This window comes from Poecilia reticulata, chromosome 2 (genome assembly GCF_904066995.2).
Source record: "Poecilia reticulata chromosome 2, P_reticulata-male-v2, whole genome shotgun sequence".
Lineage (NCBI taxonomy): Eukaryota > Metazoa > Chordata > Actinopteri > Cyprinodontiformes > Poeciliidae > Poecilia > Poecilia reticulata.
This window is the reverse complement of record NC_088831.1, coordinates 32,493,639-32,514,228: the sequence shown is the minus strand read 5'-3', so window position 1 is coordinate 32,514,228 and position 20,590 is coordinate 32,493,639. Positions and strand designations below refer to the sequence as shown.

At 38.0% G+C, this 20,590-nt stretch overlaps 1 protein-coding gene across 7 annotated transcripts in view; it reads left to right on the top strand.

The window, feature by feature from the left end:
- LOC103461688 (plakophilin-4) overlaps positions 1 to 20,590 on the top strand; it is an 89,994-nt gene that overhangs the window by 45,684 nt on the left and 23,720 nt on the right. For 4 of the 7 annotated variants that reach the window (XM_081603903.1, XM_008403998.3, XM_008403996.3 and 1 more), the window contains exons 5-11: positions 2,923 to 3,054; positions 6,734 to 6,927; positions 7,774 to 8,338; positions 9,239 to 9,265; positions 14,835 to 15,005; positions 18,824 to 19,034; positions 20,334 to 20,466. In XM_081603903.1, coding sequence (XP_081460029.1) covers positions 2,923 to 3,054; positions 6,734 to 6,927; positions 7,774 to 8,338; positions 9,239 to 9,265; positions 14,835 to 15,005; positions 18,824 to 19,034; positions 20,334 to 20,466 — 1,433 coding nt within the window. The remainder of the gene's footprint in view (positions 1 to 2,922; positions 3,055 to 6,733; positions 6,928 to 7,773; positions 8,339 to 9,238; positions 9,266 to 14,834; positions 15,006 to 18,823; positions 19,035 to 20,333; positions 20,467 to 20,590) is intronic. The other 3 variants (XM_008403997.3, XM_008404000.3, XM_008404001.3) reach the window with 3 other exon arrangements.

Sequence of the window (20,590 nt, the reverse complement as noted above, 5' to 3'; positions counted from 1 at the left end):
GATGATAAATCACAGTCACATTTAGATCAGTTTAACTCTGGGTTATGGGTTTAGAGCTTATTTCTCCGATTTTTAGTGAATTCGTGAGCCTTGCATTCTCCTGTGACAGACGAGATACTGCAGAAAGTCTTCTTGCCTCTGGAAATGTCAATGCAGTCACACCTAATGTCCACCGAGAGCAGAGCACAACAAGCACAGAGTCCAGCTTTGTCAGTCTCAGCACTGGTCATTGCACTGACATCTGAATAAATTATAAGGGACTCATTTGTGTTGCCAAAAAACAACTCTACCCAATTGGAATATCTACAATTTGATAAAGTACTAGATATTATGAAACAAATACATCAGTATAAAGTTTTAATAAAAAGAACCCCCTCACAATATTGGGGGTTTAATTTATATTTTTTGAGGAATTTGTCTTCCCAAAGCAAATGATTTGAAGTCTGAATTTAAGTGTAGGAACCCATACTTTCACTCCCACATGTCACTGCACTTGCTCAAAACTTTCCTTTCACACTCAAAAAAAAAATTATTCCTTGTTGAAGCATATGTTCTGCTCCTCTCAAATCCTCAAAGTCCAAATAGGTGAAGGAATCAAACAGGAGCAGAAGAGAAGATATTTGTGCAAGAGATGTTGCATCTAATATGAGTAACACAACTTTAAGGAGTATATTGTAAGCAAGCACAGGCTTTTGAGGAGAGAAGGAACATTTAAGAGTAAACAAAAGTAATTTCCTCAAATTGAAAATGCATGCCCTTATATTTTAGAAAGAAAAATGTACCCGTAAAAACATTGAGTTTCTATAATTTATTCTACAATAAGTGTTTAAATAATAAAATAGTTTTCTTTGTTTTGGTGTATCTGTCTTTTTAAAATTTATTTTCACTTTTTCAATTCATTTACATGTCTGGCAATAAGCATGCTCTTATTTTAAAATTGCATATTTTATTATCTCTTAAAAATAAAATAAAAAAACAATATCAGTGCTATTATTTTGAGCTTATGCAACACATTTAGGGATGACATCTATTCATCCCTAAACTGAATTCAGTAAATTCAATTAAATGACACTATATGCTTTTTTTTTTTTCAACCTGGAAAAGGTTTGTTTGCTGATGCTATAGGTATATGCAACTGGACCTCAGAATAATAATTAAAATAAATTATTATTATTATCTACATTATTTTAAAATTTTGTTTGAATATGACTATTTTGCATTTCACTGGCAAACTCTTTCCTGCTTTCAGGAATGCAATCTGTAACCAGGAAGCTGCTACATTTGGCAGTCCTGAATTGGAAACCTAAATCTGCTGCCATACATTAACATGAGATCCTGACGATGCTTTAAAGCTCCCTCTGTGCATACCGTCTGTCTCTCTTCCTGTTTCTCTTCTGCTCTGTTTGGCTTCTACTTTAATGAATAAGATCAAGACACAGTATGAACACATTGTTGGCTATATATATATATTAGTACCCCTGGTAAGGACATGTAAGAAGCCTTAAAATTGATCTTTTTTGTCTTTTAACTGTAGTAACCTATTCTTTAATTTTCTTAACTCAGCCTTTAATCAAGTATTTATTTGATGGGTGCACAATCCTGTGCCACTTACCACTACGTTGGACAAAAATCCATACTTACCTTGCCAGTATGCACAGTGAGGAACATGGGAAGTGATGTACATTTCTACAGCTCACTGTTATTGCAAGGAGTGGGCTCTTGTGGACACAAAGTCTCCGTAGAAACCTAGAAACCACTATGTGGTATCTTGGCATGACAAAATAAAACTTTATGTTCTGCCTTCACAAACATAGACATATGGACTTGGGTTAGGGCTAGGTTAGTGTTGCACCTCTTTTAGAGCAGCTGGATAGCTATTTCTCTCTATTCTTATCTATAACTATATTTATGCATTAATTGTACAGTGGATGTGAGGAATGCTATGCTGTCTAGAAAGGTCTTAAATTTGGTTATACAGCTTTCTCTCTTCCTGGCTTTGATTCCTTTCTACTTCCCTGTGTTTTGCCTCCCTTCCTTCTTTTCTTCCTTCTGTCATTTCATCTTTTTATCTAGACAATACTCCCATATTTTTTATTAACTCTTATTAATTTAGATTTGAAATTGATGGAAATTTAAGCTTGGGAAAGTTTGAAGCTTGTGAAAGTAAACAGTCACAGGAGCCCTGTTACAAAATTGTAACTATAACTTGCTGTAAATTGGATTGAAAATAAATGTACATAGGTTTTCTACACCTAGGTTGTGGAAAAATTTACCTTCTATCACAGGAACGTCCCATGTGTATTCTGACATTTTACCTGAAGCGCCTCCATAGACTGATTTGAATTATTCCCTTCTGTCAATAGTCTGGTTCTCTTAGATGTCTGGATGTGGAAGTGCAAAGTTTCAAATTGTCAACCAGTCTTTGTCTGGTGTCAACAGCTTTATTCAACAGGTCAGCTTTAGCAACAGTGAAAACTTGTTCGTAGGATTCAGATTTCATTCACACGCACTGCAAGATTTAACACAACCAGACACACAGTATTTGACTGATTGTTCTCTTCTTTCTTTCCTGAGAACTTGATTCTTTTCCTGCTTACATGGGTTATGGGAAAACATTGTGCACATGGACACTGGTGTCCAGTTTCTGACTTAAAGTAGTTGATTTAATAAACATACGGAGATGGAGACAACGTTTAGAGGGGTCTGACTGTTTCTACCTAATCTAATATTTCTAAATGAGTAAGGCTGTAAAGTTTAATGAGTGTAGCTGTACACAATGATGAAACTAATGTTGCAGAAATCACTGTTTGCATTGTTTCCTCTCAGCTGAAAAATATTAGGTTTAATGACTGTAATAAATTATCAAACTCATTGTGGGGTTTGTATCTGTCTCTGACTGTCGGCTCTGCTGTGTTCTCGCAGATACCTCTGCGTCGGGGGATACCAAGTCTCGAGTGACTGACAGCTCTCAGTCGCCCAGCTACAGAATCAGGGCCGAGTCAGAGCAGGTGTCTCTGTACTCTCCGGAGCAGTCCTCCCTTCATGAAAGTGAGGGTCTGTTATTATATTCTGTTTATTCTTTTGCAGCTTTCTATTACATGGTTAATTCTTTTTTTGTGTGCTCAACATTGACGTAATCTCTAGCTATCTGTAATAGTTAGAGATTGAACTGCTTAGTTCAATCTCTAAATAGTTATTTACTTCTCTTTTTACACTTGTAAAGTCAGTTTTCTCCTCCTTATTTAAATCATATTGAAACATGGCGTCTTTGAAACACAACAGTTATGCCGCTGTTTCCTTTTTTACTTTCCTTTTGAATGCTGCAGATTCAGAAAGATGGGACATTTTATTTGTTACACACAGCTAGTTAGCATAGAGACACAGACCCCACCAGATGCAGAGTGTTCTACACATAATCTTATTGTAGCACATAATCATCCATCCCACTTACAAGGGATGGGCAATATAGACTTAACAGTCTATCATGAAAACACAATAAAAGTGATGATAAAAGGGTATTCATACCAGTCTTTAGGCATAGATAGAATAGTCTGCTCTAGATAAAAAAATAATATAAAACAACAGTTTTATATTATTAGTAGAGTTTTAGTAGTATTAGTAGAGTTACCTTATGTAACTCTACCAGTTACATAAGGTAGTGCAGTTTTATTGATGTATGTAGACACCATGTAGCGTTTGTTTTCATCATTATATATTAAAATTCCTATGTCAAAAAAGATTTAAAGATCACAATAAACTGAAGTAATTGCACATCACTAGCACTCACGCTATCCTCAAAGCAAGCTGCAAGCTTTCATGGCTTCTCTTATGAATCGTTGCACCTATAAATTGCTGTTCTCACACATGCCTTGCTTTTGGTAGAGAGGTGAAAATGTTCCCAAGAGGTAGAAATTTCAGTGTCTTTTTTTGTATTTATTGGGATCCTATTTTACACTTTTGCAGAAAGTATGCCTTTTAAAGTGGAAGAAAGGTTAGGTGTTTTGGAATAAAAAAATCTGAAAATAGTGGAATGCATTTGTATCATGCTCCGTTTATTGCACCCAGTGAGAGTCCAACTGTTGCCAAGAGTGCTGTGGACCGTACTATTGGTGGAAATCCACATTGGAAGTAGAAACGTGTATCAACAGGAATGTGGAAAGTAGCAAGAAGGGTAAAACATAAGTTTTTACAGTTTGTCATAAGCCATGTAAGGGACATTGCATGGGGCTCTGATGAGATAAAGCCAAAACTGAATTCTGTGGCCTACATGCAACACCCTCTGTGTAGTTGGAAAATTACTATTGCACATCATCCTGAATACACCATCCCTATGGTGAAACATGGTGATGGCAGGAAGATGGCAGCTGTTCAGTCGATTGGAATCTGGATAGAGTCGAATACGGGGCAATCCAGGAAGAAAACCTGTGAAATGCTCCAACATGAGATGGGGGAGGAGTTATACAATCCAACAGGACAGCAATCACAAATATTCAGCAAAGGCAAAAATATATATATAATGGTTTAATTCTAAGCATATTTAAGCATGAAATGGCCCAGTCAAAGCCCTGATCTAAATTCAATTGAAAATTTGGAGAAAGACTGAAAATAACTATTCACATGTACTTCATCTGTTCTGAATGAGATATTATGTAAAAGACAATTGGCATAAACTTGTTTCTAGATGTGCAAATATAGTAGAGACAAACTCCCACATAACCTGGAGCTATAATGTGGTTCTACCAGCATTGCGTGTGGGGAACTGGATGCAACATGTTCAGCTTCTAAATTTTATTGTATCTTCCTCGTTCCACTTAAACCCTAGTAAATTAGATTACATTTTTTTTGGTTGTTACAAGATTAAATCTAGAAAGGTTCAAGAGTTATGAATACAATGGAGACGCAAATATCCTCAACAATTCTGGAGTTTTTTTCCCCCAGGATTGAAAAAAAAACAAACAAAAAACTTAAATTTCTACAGAATGTCAAGCTGGACCATTAGTGTGATATTGGTTTCATTAATGAAGGATTCATTCCATAAATTCAGTTCATCTCTTGTAGCGTATTTACTGCACAAGGTTATTCTAGTGTTATTACTTCAAACTACTGGTACTTGTTCAATGGTTTTGTACATGAGTCATATTGAATTTATATTTTTGAATCAATCATCAAGAAACTTGGTTTGCTATCCACTACAACAAGAAGTTAATGTTAATTTCCTCTGCGTGTTTTGTGCTTAATGAACAGTGATGTCTGATTTCTACTGATGTTACTTGCAGAGTCTATTCTAAACACATTTTATATCATTAAATGACTTAAAATATCTCTACAGTAAATATTTGATCGTCCCTGTTATATTTTGATTGTCTTTCGAGATTTTAATGACACAAATCACGATATTTATTTCCCCAAACAGATGGCATAATATTCCCGTTTTAATTTATTAATGTTGCTTTAACATCAATCTGTTTATGAACGCTCCACAGTCCTGACCAGCTGCTCTATGATCTGCAGGAAAACACAGCTTTTCAAGCACGATTGGTTTAAAAGACCTGATAATATTAAAATACTGACACTATTTTATGAATGAATTTGGAAGGAACAGTTACCAGTTCAGCTGGATTCGTAGAATTAACCCACATAAACACCTGTGACAGACCTGTAAGATGAGACTATGAAGTTGTATTCATTTTATTTATTGAAATTAGTGTATATAATCCCATATTACAAAAAATGTCGGCTCAATCTACCTTTCAAACCGGTCCAATTCAAGTGGAGTTCTGTTGGAAAGGGCTTTCCATTGCCAAACACACCTGATCACGCCATGAAGGTTCTGATGCAGTATGGAAAAGGTGGAAATTTGGGAATTTGATTGAGATATTTTCCCAGGTTGAATAAGAATGGAAAGACTGCAGAGAAATATTTATATTTCCAGACTCCGTTAGTATTATTTGCCATAAATTCAGAGTGAACCTTGGTACATATATTGATACTGAAAAATATGTGCGAACTGTATTGTGAATATCTATTTTATTTATATGGACTTTATAACAAGAGCTGCACCGAAGTGCTTTACAGCAAGCATACAAGATATTATAGTAGATCGTTTAAAATCTTAAAAAATAGACTAAGATTAACATTTATATCAAGAGCCAGTGGGTTGAATGAGGTAACCAAGCTCAGTTGTTTGTTAAAATAGACAAAAGTTTTTATTGTGAGTGCTTGTTGATCTTTAGTAAGCGTGCTACCAGTTCCTGAGGCTTTTTTCATCTAGCCAAGTAGGACTTAGTGTTGACATTGCACCAGTTTTTCTATTGTAGAGTTTGTGCTTGCTCGATTTCAAAAAGAGACACTAGCAATACTGTTTTAGCCCTGGAGATGGTTTGGTGGAAAAACCTCCTCACAACCACATGTGAGCAGAGGCTACAGATGAAGAAAGTTTTTTGCACTTTCTCCTCCTAATCTAAAGTATTGATGTTATTGTAATGTTTTCTTTAAAGTGAGAGATATTAACACTTGATCATTTATCAAATTTTAAAATGGGTTAAATGATGGCAAATTAACTCATGGGTTGCTATAGGTGTTTTCTTCCTGCTGTTTCATTAGAAAGGCGACGCTGGTAAAGGTCATAGCTGTTATGAAACCTCTTATGATATCTATCCCGGAGTTTCTCACCCTTATCTAGCTCCTTCCTCTACATTTCATTTATGTCTGTTTCTGTCACCCTCTCTCTCAGGGTCTGCAGGGAATTCATGTGGCTCAGCTCAGATGAACTCCTACTCTGACAGCGGCTATCAGGATGCCAGCAGTGGCTACCTCAGCAGGCAGAACCAGGGCAAGGCTGAACTCAAGATGCAGCACTCCTTCCCTGGAGCTGGCACCGGCACATTAATGAGGAACGCCAGGGCTGAGGGGCAAGCTTCAGCCCAAGTAATGACAGCCGGTGTATTTAAAGCATATCGCTGTGTGTGATCCTACTATACACACTGTTATTTACAGGCGATAGAAAATGATAATGCTACAAAAGAGACATGGATGGGGTACTAGTATTAAGGTTTGCCGAGATGTCAGCGAAAGTGTCTGAGTGAGTTATATCTCTGTGTAGATAGAGGACAGAAAAACTGTGAACCATCCTCCCCACTGCCAATCAGTTGACTGATGGAAATCTGCATTTGTCCTTTTCTATAAAAACTAATTTATTTCAGATCCTACAATAGAAAACAAAGCATCATCCATCACTTTTATTAAGTTACCTCTGTTACTGGCTACTGGACTAGATGGCTCCACCATTTACCCAGATATTATCAGCTAGGCACACTTGTGTTACTCCATAAGGAGAAGAACAGCTAAAAGATGTAAAATTCTAAGCAGAAAACCTATTGGAAGCTAATCTCATACTAGCTCTTGTCTGCTACCAAAACTTAGTTTTTTTCTTAGTGGCTATAGAAATGCAAAGGCTTTACAGCACAGAAGGTGCATATTGAACTGAGCAGCTCAATCTAATCATGATTCACACAATTTAGTACACAAAGGCGGCTGAGAAACCAAATGGTGCCATCACACTCTGGAGGGGGGAGATAAAGTAAACATGGCCTTCAGTAAAGTCATGACCTGTGATGAAACGGCTTATATAATCCCCAGTTATTTAAAATGTCATTTTCATCGTAGACGTTAGTGTGTGTCAGAGAGTTCAACAGAGCGTGTTAATATTCTTTATACCATCTTTTAGACTGAGGAGGCATGTTGCCAATTATGTTTGTTTGTTATTACCTGCAGGTTCCCGCAGAGACAGCAGCTCTGCCTGGCCGTGCAATGCGGAGGGTTAGCTCAGTGCCTTCTCGCTCTCACTCGCCAGCCTATGCCAGCAGTATCTCCCCTTCCCGTGGCTCCCTGCGTACCTCAGTTGGCAGTGCCTACGGCTCCCCTGTCGTAACAGAACCTAAGCCTCTCTCCAACATCCACTTTACAACCTTGCCCTCTGTGCAGCGCACTGGTAGCATTGGCGGCGGCTCGCCATACTCCCCCCAGAAAACCTCCCCCGCAGGACTGAGGCGCATCAGCTCCACAAACTCACGGCCTGGCTCCACTAGCCGCACCACCTCGCCCTATCAGACCTCGGCAGGGTCAGCGTCGGGTCGCATGGGCTCCCCCCTGACGCTGGTGGACCCTCCGCTGATTAAGCAACCGACTCACTCTTCTTCTCCAGTCAGGGCTAGCATGACCGCCGTGCCCCAGCACTACAGCTCCACTCTGCCTCGCTCCATGCTCCACAACACTGACCCCTATGGACCTCAGAGCTACGACATTTATGAGAGGATGACTAGACCCGACAGCCTCACAGGTGTGCTGCTAATGACACACACACTCACACACTGCTTTCATATGTGCATCTGTGGTTTTCTACATTTTAGGGAAATGTTATGAGTTTAGGAGTGAGAAGCAATGGGGTAAGAGAGATGAGACTTTATGACTGACTCTGTGTGTCTGGTTGTGGATTATTACCTTATTAGGACCTTATTAGGAGAAAATCACTTCCCTGGTTGGCACCAATGCAGCCTATGGGGTCTAGTAGCCTGGTCCTAATGAGAGTAAAATTTATATTATTTTGTTTAGAGTTGGTTTTTGAGATATTAGTTGAGGTCCAATTTAAGGCTAACATCATGGTGTCTGTGTACACTACAAAATACAAATCAATTTTGTGTCGCAAACAGAATGAATGTTCTCATTTTTGAGCGTTTGCGCAATTTATTCCCAGGAACGGATCAGGATATTTTTGGAAAAACTTGCCTGCCCAAACTGGTTTGTACATGTCATCCTTGTAAGAGATTAGAGCAAAAATGAGAGCTGGCAGATGAACCTTGATTTATATGTGGTCCTTATCTGGAGCCAAACCAACAGGAAAATACCTGCCTGTGTTCATGCTCTGCTTTCGCACTCAAATTCATTTCATGCTCACAAAGCAGGCTGAACAAATATTCAAAACAAAATGTGTTGCACAACATTTTCTGATAATCAAAACTTTGTTTTCATTAAAATTACTAGTGCAGGTATTGTACTTGCAGTGAAAAGAACAATAAACTGTTTCTCACACAGATAATTGCCACACTCGCATATACCGATTCTGATTTAATTTCAGTTTTCTCTTGGGAGGATAAGCCAAGCTGCTTCTCAGAAAATATTCTGTTTAGCTAATAATTCATTTTTTTCCTTCTCAACCTCATGCTGCCTGGGACTTCCTAAGATGCCCTAATTGATGGTGATATTAAAGGTGAAACTTTGATTGTAACGTCTGTTTCTGATCTTCATGCGTCTTGTGTAGATGTTAGTGCCGCTCTACTGGTGTCTTTCATTCACGATTGGTCTGCATGTTGTCTTTAACAGGTTTTACAGGACATCAGTAAATGTGTGTGTCACTCGTATCATTATTAGCCTGAACTACACTTCAGATGCATTCAGTGTTAAATCTGTACTGCAAAGCTGTGCAAAACTGGCACAGGTGATGGTAAATAAATTCTACATGAGCTTTTATTTCATTTTAGTTGACTAAGTCTTGTTGACAATGCAGTAAATACCGGAGAGTGTGTTACAATCGACTTAAATAAAACTAATTTATTTGAGGACAAACAGTGAAGGTCAGATCCATTTCTCACAGAGTGATATATGTTTCAGGTGTTTATTTCTCTTAATTTCAGTTTTTCTTAGACTATAAACCACTTTTACTTTTACTAGCTTGATCATTTCAAAAAGTTTAGCCTATACTCCAAATATATTAGTTTTAATTTTTTCTCTAAATGTAGTTGATTTAAAAAAAATTATTAAATGAAGTGACCACAGTGACTGTGCTCAGCAGAGAAATTTCATGAAGCTCCTTCCCAGCTCTTGTTTTGATCAGACATCTTTTCTGTGCTTTCCTTCTTCTCCTCCTTATTGTTTTTCTTCTTTATCTTATTCAACTCCTATCCTATTCCCATCGTCTCTCTTTTTTATTTTTTTATTTTCTACAAACGCACCCTCTACACTTTGCCTTTATTACAGTAATTTGTCACCCGTGTCTGATGGGCCATATTAATCGGAAGTGGAATGATCACATCATCCTAATTGCAAATATTTGCAAAAACTCACCAAACGACCCAAAACTAAATGTTTTTACTCAAAAATTAGTCCTTCAAATTTTTTTTTTATCGCTCATTTCATGATTTCCTAAATTATATCTGTTAAAAGTTCTTTTTTGCTTTGTTTCTTTTCGATCCCTTTGTGTTCTTTCTCTCCTCATTTTCTTTTTCTCCACCACCCAGCTGGTCCCACCGTCCGCACACTAACCTGTAGAATGTCGTAGCTTCCCTTTCCTGCTGAAGAATGGAAAATGAAGACAAATTGTCCCTAATAATGTGCTCATTACATTCTGTCCATCGGAGAGCAGAGTGGGACAGGGGGAAAGGAAATGGCATATCTCCTCTCTCATTCTGACAAGCGAAGCTGCCTTTGAAGTTTTGACCATCCTGCAGCCTATTATTGCTACTTTTTACTTTCTCATGTGTAGTGAGATTTTGGTAATCCTTCCCCTTTTTATTTGCTGAGCATTTGCTGGTCTGACAGGATTTGTGAATATTATATTTGAGAAATGGATCCAGCTGTATCTGTTTCTCCAAAGCTAGCATCCGCCAAGCCACCAGCGCCTTTCATCCAGTCTCTGCCAAGTGTAATCTGTTAACGCCACGGTGAGAGGGCTGAGGGGGGAGAATTAAATGACTATAACACAGAAGGAATGTGGGCCATTCATCCTCAACAGACACCAGAAAGTTATTTCTCCCTGAGAATTTGCAGATGCTTTTAGAAGTGACTGCAGCCTCTCCATCAGGGGAATAGAGTAAATAAGGCACATAGACTAGTTTCATGATGGGCTATTTTAATGTGGCTACTTTCTGGAGTTGCTGAAAGAAAGAGATCAAGACTTGAAGGTTCAGATGCTGGAAAATTGTAGTCCTGCAAATAATGGCTCTAACAAACTTCCTTGGTTCTTTGAAAAAGTTCCTTCAGTCCAAACATACCAATGTTGCCCATAGAGTAGGTCAAATCTTGCTTCCTGTTTTTTGTTGTGGCTTAATTTTCACTATAATATGGTAATGATTGATTAGTAAATTGAATAATTTTGATAAGCTATTCAACCGTTTCTGTTCGAATAAATTAATCTCACAATCATTTCAACAAGAGGGATAAAAATGCCAACTTTTTGGGCCAGAGTGCATATACGATCACCTCGATCTTTTTTATTATATGGACATGAACAGATTTTATATTCATCTTAGTCGGATTTGTTTTACCTACATTCTAGAAAGATGGGTTATGTAACGGGAGCAATTTGAGGGAAGAAAAATAATAATAAAATAATAATTTGTGTACATGAAGAGGTGCGTGTTGCCAGAGCTTGAAAGACGCACGCTAAAGCCTCTTATTTCTCATGTTGCATCAGTCCACCATCGGTTGTTTTCATCGCAACTTCCTTGTCTACACAAATATTTTGTCACACCAATCAAGTGTTGAAGATACTAATTTGCAGTATAGCAGCACCAGTGTGTCCAGTTATTAGTAAGATAACGTGTAAAAATTCAGATTATGTTTATTACCATAACTTAAAAACATCCTGTCAATACCTTTGTTTCATTTTACCCTGGTTCAAATGGTTTATAATGTTGAGTTTATTGTACAGAAAGAGTGATGACATTTCGGTACTGAGATGCCCTAATTGTTCTTGCTTCTTTTATTTCATGTTAGGGCAGTAAGTGGTATTTTATTGATTTCCAGATCTTATCACAGCTGTCCTGAAATGTGCTAAATAACCCTAACAGCCTGACGGGTTGTCCAGATCTGCATTTGAACACATCTTCAGTCCACCCTATTCATTCTTCCATAGATCACCCAGGATGTGTATTGCCACCAGGCCTGAACAACCATCTTTTTGAACAGGCTTTTACAATGAATGAGAACGTTTTGGTGGTCCAAAACGGCCTCATTAACACTCCTTTTATTTTCGTGTCTTCCTCACACCCTCGGCTTTCCACCACCTTTTATATTATTCTCTGCTTTCCTTTTTGATTCATCCGCCTTTTCTTATGTCCTTCATTACCTCCACCCACCGCTCCCCTAAAAACCTTTGAACAGAGCTGCTGATTTCCTGCCAACCTGCAACTACTCCGCATTGTGAGCAGTACCACATAGGGAAAGACTTCTCTGACTATTTAGTTTGCCACAGAACTGCGCAGAAAAAAATATATAAATTACTCCATAAAGCAGTTCCTAACTGTCCCAAACGGTAAAAGTGAAGAAAGTCTTGCCCTGGGAAGCCATAAAACCTCTAAACTTAAAATTTTGATTGCATTCAAGCACATTTTTAATTTAATTTATGGCAACATCTATTTAAACATGAAATGGACAGCAAAAAAACAATTCGGTGTTTAGTTCATTATCATAATCACAGGAATCCAAATACTTATTTCAGTAAGTTTTGTTTCTAGTGTGACTTAAGCAATACAATGTTGTGCAACATTTCTAAGATCTAATTGCAATGTATGTGACCTTGATGCTGTTGTAGAAGATAGAAATGTAACAGTAGTTCAAGTAGCCACTCATTTCAAGCAAGGTTTGTGGAAAGACATATCTGAACCCTGAACCTGTCAGATGTTGCCTGATCTCGTTTTACGGAACATTAGGTCGGTAGGGTCAGAATCTGGTCACAGTGACATAGAAGCATGGATACATTCTGCCTTGTATCAGTGATTAAAGTTGGTGGTAGTGGCATAATGATGTTTGGGATGTTTACTTGGCCTGCTGTGGGCCCCTTAGAAACAACCAAACATAATTTGAACCGCATTTGCTACTTCAAAATTATTGCAAACCATGTATATCTCCTTTTGTCTGCACTGTACTCATCTTCCACATGCTGCATTTAAAGTCTTTTTTTTGTTTGTTTGTAGAAGCTGAATTACTAATTGCATTAGACTGTTTAAATATAAGCACAAAACTTTCAACCCACAGTTGGTAGTTCACAGCCAGCTCAATTAGACCACAGTTATCATTTTAATCATTATTAGCAAATTCAAGTGATTCTTTATTTTGTTGCTGAGACAGACACTATCTTTGGAGTCAATTTTCCTAAGCTCCCTGTAGAGCTACTGTTTTTTTAGAAGACCTCAGAGGTCATCATCAAAACGGTCCACTACTTTCATCTAAAAGCTATGCTCTCCTTCCCCCATGAGTTCCCAGTCCACAAGGAGACAAACATCCGTATTTATTAGTTCTTTAGATTCATGTTGTGACAGGACTCCCTCATTTAGCTGGTTCTGCATGGTAGGCTTGGTGTTTAGTTACAGTCAGCAGCTGAGTTCATGCTGTTGGAGAGGACCCAAGTGATGTCTGCGGCTCTCGATATGTGCAATGAGCAGTAAGTTGCCAACTGTACAGTGATCCAGGGGGGTTCACAGTTTTATAAGCTCCATTGATGTGAGGCTTAACACAAACAAACATAGGCACTGAGATCACTTGTATTGGGTGGGCTTTCTTGGATTTAAATGAAGAAAGAAGAAAAGAAACCATCTTTATAGCCACTTTTATATTTCACATCAGGCATGTGGTTTTCATTTTTTCTCTCCTCAAATTAGCAGCCCTAAAGCTTTAAACATTTATTGCCTCTTTATTTACAGTATGAATTTACATTGTGTCTCTAAGGGAAAACAAAGTTTTGTGTAAACTGCATTTTAGTCAATTTCAGTGTAATATAATCAAGCATCACTGATTGCTCCACAGTAACTTTGATACCAAGTAATCACATCCACGTTCCAATGCATTAGTGTTTTTATGTTGTGACAGTAAGAACAAAATCTCCTTTTTGAACTGGTTTATTATAGTTTATTCAAAACTGAAGTAAAAACATTGTAGGTTCAATACCATCTTTTTTGATATGAAGAGCCAGACAAGTTGGCAGTAAAACCTATAAATAATCCATTGATGCCCCATCTTGGACTTTCTCATTTAATTTCTCTGAGGACCACCTCCACATTTGAAAAGGACTTCAGAAACATTGCCAAGTCAGGCCACACTAATGTCACAACAAGATCCTGTGAAACATTTGACTTGTTTGACTTTGATCTGTCTGATGTGGCCGTAGTGCTCTTCTTAAATGTTAACATGTTTTCTACATTTGTTTCTTTTCTAGCCTTAACTTGCATTACATTCATTTGGTTATTCTGTCATCAAGTCAAATTCTTTCGAATCGTATTTTTAGCAAAGTAAATGTTCACTTCACAGCTGTAAATATAAAGTTGTCAAGTATATTAAAAGATAAAAAGAAACAATTTCTTACTTTTTGAATATTTTTAAAAGAAACATGTCTGGTTTTTGATACTCTTGTAGAGCATTAGTCCTTTGATATTTTCCACAAGGTTGCATTATTGCTGTGCGGTGATCAATGCCAACTTTGTCATTCAGTAAATGGCAGCTTTTTAGGAATGACTTTACCTGTAAAGATGGTAAGAGGAGGCAAGCTGTTAACTGCAAATTATTCAGTGTTTATCTTTTAACACACTTAAAGGGCAGGGCAATAATTGGCAGGAATTAATTTATAGTATTTTTATTACGTTAAGTACTTTTATTATTTTTTGTTTCTTCCCTTTTACCTGCTTTATAAGCATATGGATGAGATTAAAGTAATTTATAGTGATTAATTGTTGCTCATTAACACACAAAAGTAACATTTTATCACTTCACACTGCCTCTTTAAGAACTATGCTACTTGCAAACTGATCATTCTAGCTATCTACCTGCTAACGGTTCTCCTTCTGCAGGAATACGGAGTTCCTATGCCAGTCAGCACAGCCACCATGGACAGGACATGAGGTCAACCATCTCCCCAGACCGCCACATCGCCCCCATATATGAGGACAGGACTTTCCGGGGCCCGTTGTACCGCAGCCCCAGCCACACCCAGCAGGGGACCCTTTACAGGAGCGGCTCAGGTTGGTCAAACTGTCTTCTTCAGAGAATCTTGTAAGGATAGTAGCAGACAATCCATGAAGTGTAAACACCTTAAGCCTCCTAAATCGGCAAATAATCTTGTTAAATGGGAAGAATGGCTTGCTTACTATTTGTCGAGCCCCTGCACAATACTCTTTTTGTTTTGTTTTTTTACAAAAATCCCAAAGTCACGGACAGTGGCAAAGATCTAGAATCAGTGTAAAATAAATTAGTCAGGATTTTTTTTTTATATACTTTTCTCTGTAATGCAAAGTGTGACATTAAAATTTTAATTTTTTTGTCTTTTTACAAATTGAGAAAATGATTCATTATTCTCCAACTAGGATATAAATTCCATTTTCATTTTAGAATGATCCTCTTGTTTTCTGATTTGGTGTCGCCATCTATAGCTGTATTCTTGTACAGTGCCTACACTGTCCACAAAATAATGCTGAATAATAGGCTGAATAATAGGAACGCATAATATTTATGGTACACAGTAGAAACGATAGACTTTGGCCTTCAATAGAAATCTGTATTCTACCAGCTATCGGCATTACTATTTCTATTTTGCAGTATTGCACCCACTAGTGTTGCGGTTACAACTGCTATTTCATATATCATGCTGCTCTGCGGTAAAACACCTACAGTATGTTCAATAAATTAAATTTGCAGATTGGGGCAAGTTATCTCTTTCTACTGAGTTAAAATTAAACCAGGAAAGGAATTTTAAACTTTTTCCAATGATGCTTATGTGGTAAAACCAAAACAAAGTGATGCATGATTTCGGTCTATAGGTTGTACCACATCGTGGTTATTTTCAGATCTACTGGAAGCTCTATTTGTTCTTTTGTAGTTTTGTTGCTCCTCTGTTTTCTCTCTCTTGTTTACTGTCTTGAGATTCATCATGCAGGTCATGGGAAGTCTTGATTTTCTTTTGACTTACAGCATTTTGTTTAAACCAAACACATCTTTTTCTCATCAGGCGTTGATGCTCTCTTTGACTTCCAATATCTTGCCAGGGTTAGCCATTTAATGAGAGTGGCCTTGACTATTCTGTTTCGTCTCTCTTCTGGGAAAACAGTCTGCCTGCTGTTTATCTCTGTACGTTGAGTTGTTTCTTTGCTTTTCTGTTCTGGATTCCCTTCTTTATTTTTTTCCTAACTACTCTTCCCCTGCCTCACGTTTCCTTTCTCCCCCCACTGTCTGACAGAAAAGGGTGAGACAGAAGTTAATAGGCAGGTTCTGATGTGTCATCCTCCCTGAAAGGAATCCATTACCCACATGTCACACTGAGCTCTTGAAAAGGGACAGAGTCTGGGGACTTCTAGTTTACCCACAACTGCCACCTTTTCTCTCCCAGTTATCTTTTTCTTGGCTAAAATACAAATGTAAACACATTTCACACATTCAGAGTTACCCGGGGCACTATGAAGATCTGCTTTGAGAAATAGGTTCCCAAATAAATGCTATTGATGTTGTATAGAAGCTATAAAAAAAAACGATCCACTACCTGTTTTTCCAAAAATGATGAGAAAAATTGAGTGAGGCTGAGCTGAAGGGGATGTTCGATACAGTCTTTCCATGAGCTGCTTCATTTGAGAAATCCAATTTGATCCAGGATTTTTCTTTGTTATATTTCAATGAATCATTTTCTCCGAATTTCTTTTTCCGTGCCTGTTTGGCCGTTGCCAGACGCATTTGCTTTGTGTAAGTTGGAGTAAAACGGGAAAGATTAAGTGAAACTTAGAAAAATTAGGAGCAGGGTCAAAATACAGCTGAGTCTCAATGAAATTAGAATATTGCCTAAAAGTTATTTAAATTCACTAAATGGAGAAGTATTGGGCAACTGCATTTAATACGACACAACATGGATTAGTTTCTGATTTAGCTATTTAGACGCCTGAACTGCGGACAAGTTGGGTTTAACCTAAATACAAGAACTTCATACAGAATGGCGCATGAAGTGTTTTGAGTGTTTGCTTTGCTGCAGCTGGACATGGACAGATCAATATTATAGAATCCACAAAGAATACTATCGTATATCAGGGTGAAAATGCAATAACATCTGTACCAAAGCATCATAATAAAAAGTAATAACTGGATCCCGCAACATGTCAATTAGACAAAACATTCCTAAAAGCATCTCACTGAAGTCATTTCAACCAAGTTGGATTTATTTTTCTCAAGTTTGAAACAATTATCAAAAAATGTTTCAGCATTTATAGAACTTGCTTTTTGAACTGGATGACTTTGCTCAAACGTTTTGGGTATTCTTGACAAGCTTTTCAGAATGGATGACTTACAGTAACATGCAATACGGAGCCCATGCTCCCTATTGCATATGGTTATTTGAACAGATGAACATGGCACCTTCAGGCTTCAGGAAATTGTACCGATTGAAAAACCAGGCTTGCAGATATCAGTCAGTTCTCTTCATGACGTCTTTAGATTTTTTCAAGCTGTCACACAAGTGTGTTTGAGGTGTTGCCTTAAAGTACATCAACATGTACATTACATGTTGATGTAAAGTACATGTAAAGTACCCCGAACAGCTTACATAGCCATCGTCATCTGATTTTTCTCAAATTGTTTAAAGACATGATAATCCTAAAATATGGAAATGTCTGATTTTGAAGAATGTAATAAAAGATTGTCTCATTATTCTGATATTTAGCAAGTAGAAAGATTTAGGTAATTCCAAAATAGCAAATGTTTAATTTCATTTGACATCAGTCAAATTAATTTATGCAAGCTTGTGCCTTTTCATACCATGTAAACATCGGATTCCAACTACTCGGTGTCTAATAAATCTGTATCATATGATGTATATAATATGCATTTTTAACTTAGTTTCTGAAATAATTTTCAGTCTGCTTTATTGAGATACATTTGTTGTACTGACAAAAATATTTAAAAAAAGCTTCACTGTGTTGCGTTGAATTTCTCTCCCTGCGTCCCTGTGGGGTTTTTAGTTTGGGAGGTGGACACTTTGCTGGCTTGAGTCACTGCCGAACACAGAAGTGCACCGATGCGAGAAATTGTGTTTTTGGAGTAAAACCACAAGTTGACGTCTTGGTTCCTGGTAGGGGGGAGTTTGGGCGCTCGTGCCCAGTTCTTTCAGGTTTGCTGATACAGATCTGACCAGCGCAGCAGGCATGCTGTCACAGATCACGTGGCTTCAGTTAGAAGGAGGGCTAAGTCTTACCAGCCTGTTTATGCAGTTTAAAAAATGGGTCATAATGCTATAATATCACATGGAGCAAATGAATAGAAGACAGATGACTAAAAGAAGATGCGACGTTTCTTTTTAGTCTTGATGGTTCGTTTTTTGTCATTTTAATCCAGTTTTTTTTTTTTTGTGGAGCTGGTCAGCTTTTACACGTGTCTTTTTAGCTGAATTAGTACAAGAAAGTAAGAACGGGACGAATCAAGAAGGCTGGGAAGAAAGAATTTGTGGATTATCAAGCAGGGTGGGTCCTTAAGTGCTCTCTGAACACAGGCAGGACCCCTCGAGCTACGTACAACCTAGTAAACGTAAAAAAGAAAGCCTTTGAAGGAGAATGGATCTACTTTCTGCAACCATGGGAGCTGTATTTTATCCCCACCATTAATTGTGTCCACGTTTGAGAATTTGCAGAGTCTGTAAGAGCAGCAGCATGTTTGTATTTTCAGCTTTGTGTAAAAACCTCTAAGCTAACAGGAGTACAAAGCTCTCAGTTTAGCTGAAAAGGTCAGAACTCCAGTCTTGCATTGCTTTGTTGTCTTGTGTGTGTGTGCGTGTGCGTGCTTAATTTCTCTTTATGTTTTTGCTGTTCAGGTGTGGGAAGCCTGCAAAGGACATCCAGCCAGCGCAGTGCCATGACTTACCAAAGAAACAACTATGCTCTTAACACCACAGCTAACTATGCCGATCCATACCGCTCTGCACAGTACCGGCCCTCTGATCCGAACTACGCCCGGCAGACTATCGTTATGGACGACGGCGCCCCCCGCTCGCCCTCCATAGACAGCATTCAGAAAGATCCCAGGTAAGCACGGTCACATTCCCAGTGTCAAGTCATGTTTTCATTTTCACTAGATTTACTCTGTGGTTAGTACTTTACCACATAAAAGTCATCCAAAGGGGCTAGTTGTGCTTACAAGGCATCCCTGTTCTGCTGGGTCAACACCGGTGTCCTCTTACTATTCAAACACAGAGCTCTCCCCCTGGATAGCCACACATGGCTTTACCCATTAAGCTGGCTCAACTGTGCCTGGTCGCCTCACAATAGATTCTCACAGGCGCTGAAGTGCTGCGTCTGCTCTTGTTGTACAGATGTGTGGATGTGTAGAGCGTGGATTGACAACTTGTGGTAAAACCCTGACCCTGCACATTAGAGGCTTTGTTTACATTTACAGTGTGCTGTAACTATTTAAAGGTAGAGCAACCCAGGAGTGGCTGCTCAGGAAGTTCACCAGACTGGAATTTGGTCTAGAATTTCTGCCCTTGAATATATTTTCAGATTCAGCTTTAAAACAAGACAAGTTCATGTTTACTATCCAAAGATCTACTGTGTACCCCAAGTGGTGTAAAGCAATCTGTGCTACAACTGTAACACTTTGTGTTTCAGCGCGTAGATGGTACCAACTCTCATTTTGTGAGGGATTGCTTGTAATTGAATAAAAGGATGAACTCATTAGTATAAACCTTTGTGCTTGATAAATTTTCTTATGGCACTGTTGTATGATGGGGCATTTATCGCATCACTTATCTTTTATCGTGATAAATTTGCTATCATGATAACAATTTTGATTTATTGTTGTCACGATAAATTCCATCTAGTGATGTTTAAACTCCCCCAAAACTGCCCTTACTGTTTAGATTGTTACTTTTACTGTTTTCTAGACTGTTTGTTCAATAGAAGCATCAATAAATACCAAAAAATTTTAAAATATAGTTATAGTGTGCTGCGTCATGAAACAAATCACACTTTTTTATGCGTCTGGTGTCCTAATGAAGTGCCTTGCAAATGGAAATGGCAGTCATAGTTACCTGAAATAAACATTTTGATGATATCTTAGAATATTGAGTTTTTCTTACATTTTGATATGCTCTAAGTCTAATTGAAGGAAAACATTAATAACTTTATATAAACCTTTAGAGTTTTTAAAACTCTGATTATCCAAGCACAATAGTTTATACAAAATTGGACTGATAAATATAAACAATCTGCTTTCCTTGGCCCTCTTGAAAAAGAGAGAAGACGCAGAGTTGTGTTGCTGTTTTTCCTCATTTCCTTTGCACCTGTCGTCATGCTGATATGTTTCTACCCCACCTGCACTTTCAGAGAGTTTGCTTGGCGTGACCCGGAGCTGACGGAGGTAATCCACATGCTGCAGCACCATTTCCCCTCAGTGCAGGCCAATGCAGCCGCCTACCTGCAGCACCTGTGCTTCGGTGATAATAGAGTCAAGAGTGAGGTGGGTGGTGTTCGACTGATGCTGTACGGTGTCTTATTCCAGTTAATTCATCCTAACCCCTGATAACTGTTAAAACTATTCACATTATGTTAATATATTCTAATTTAGTCATTGCAAATTGTAT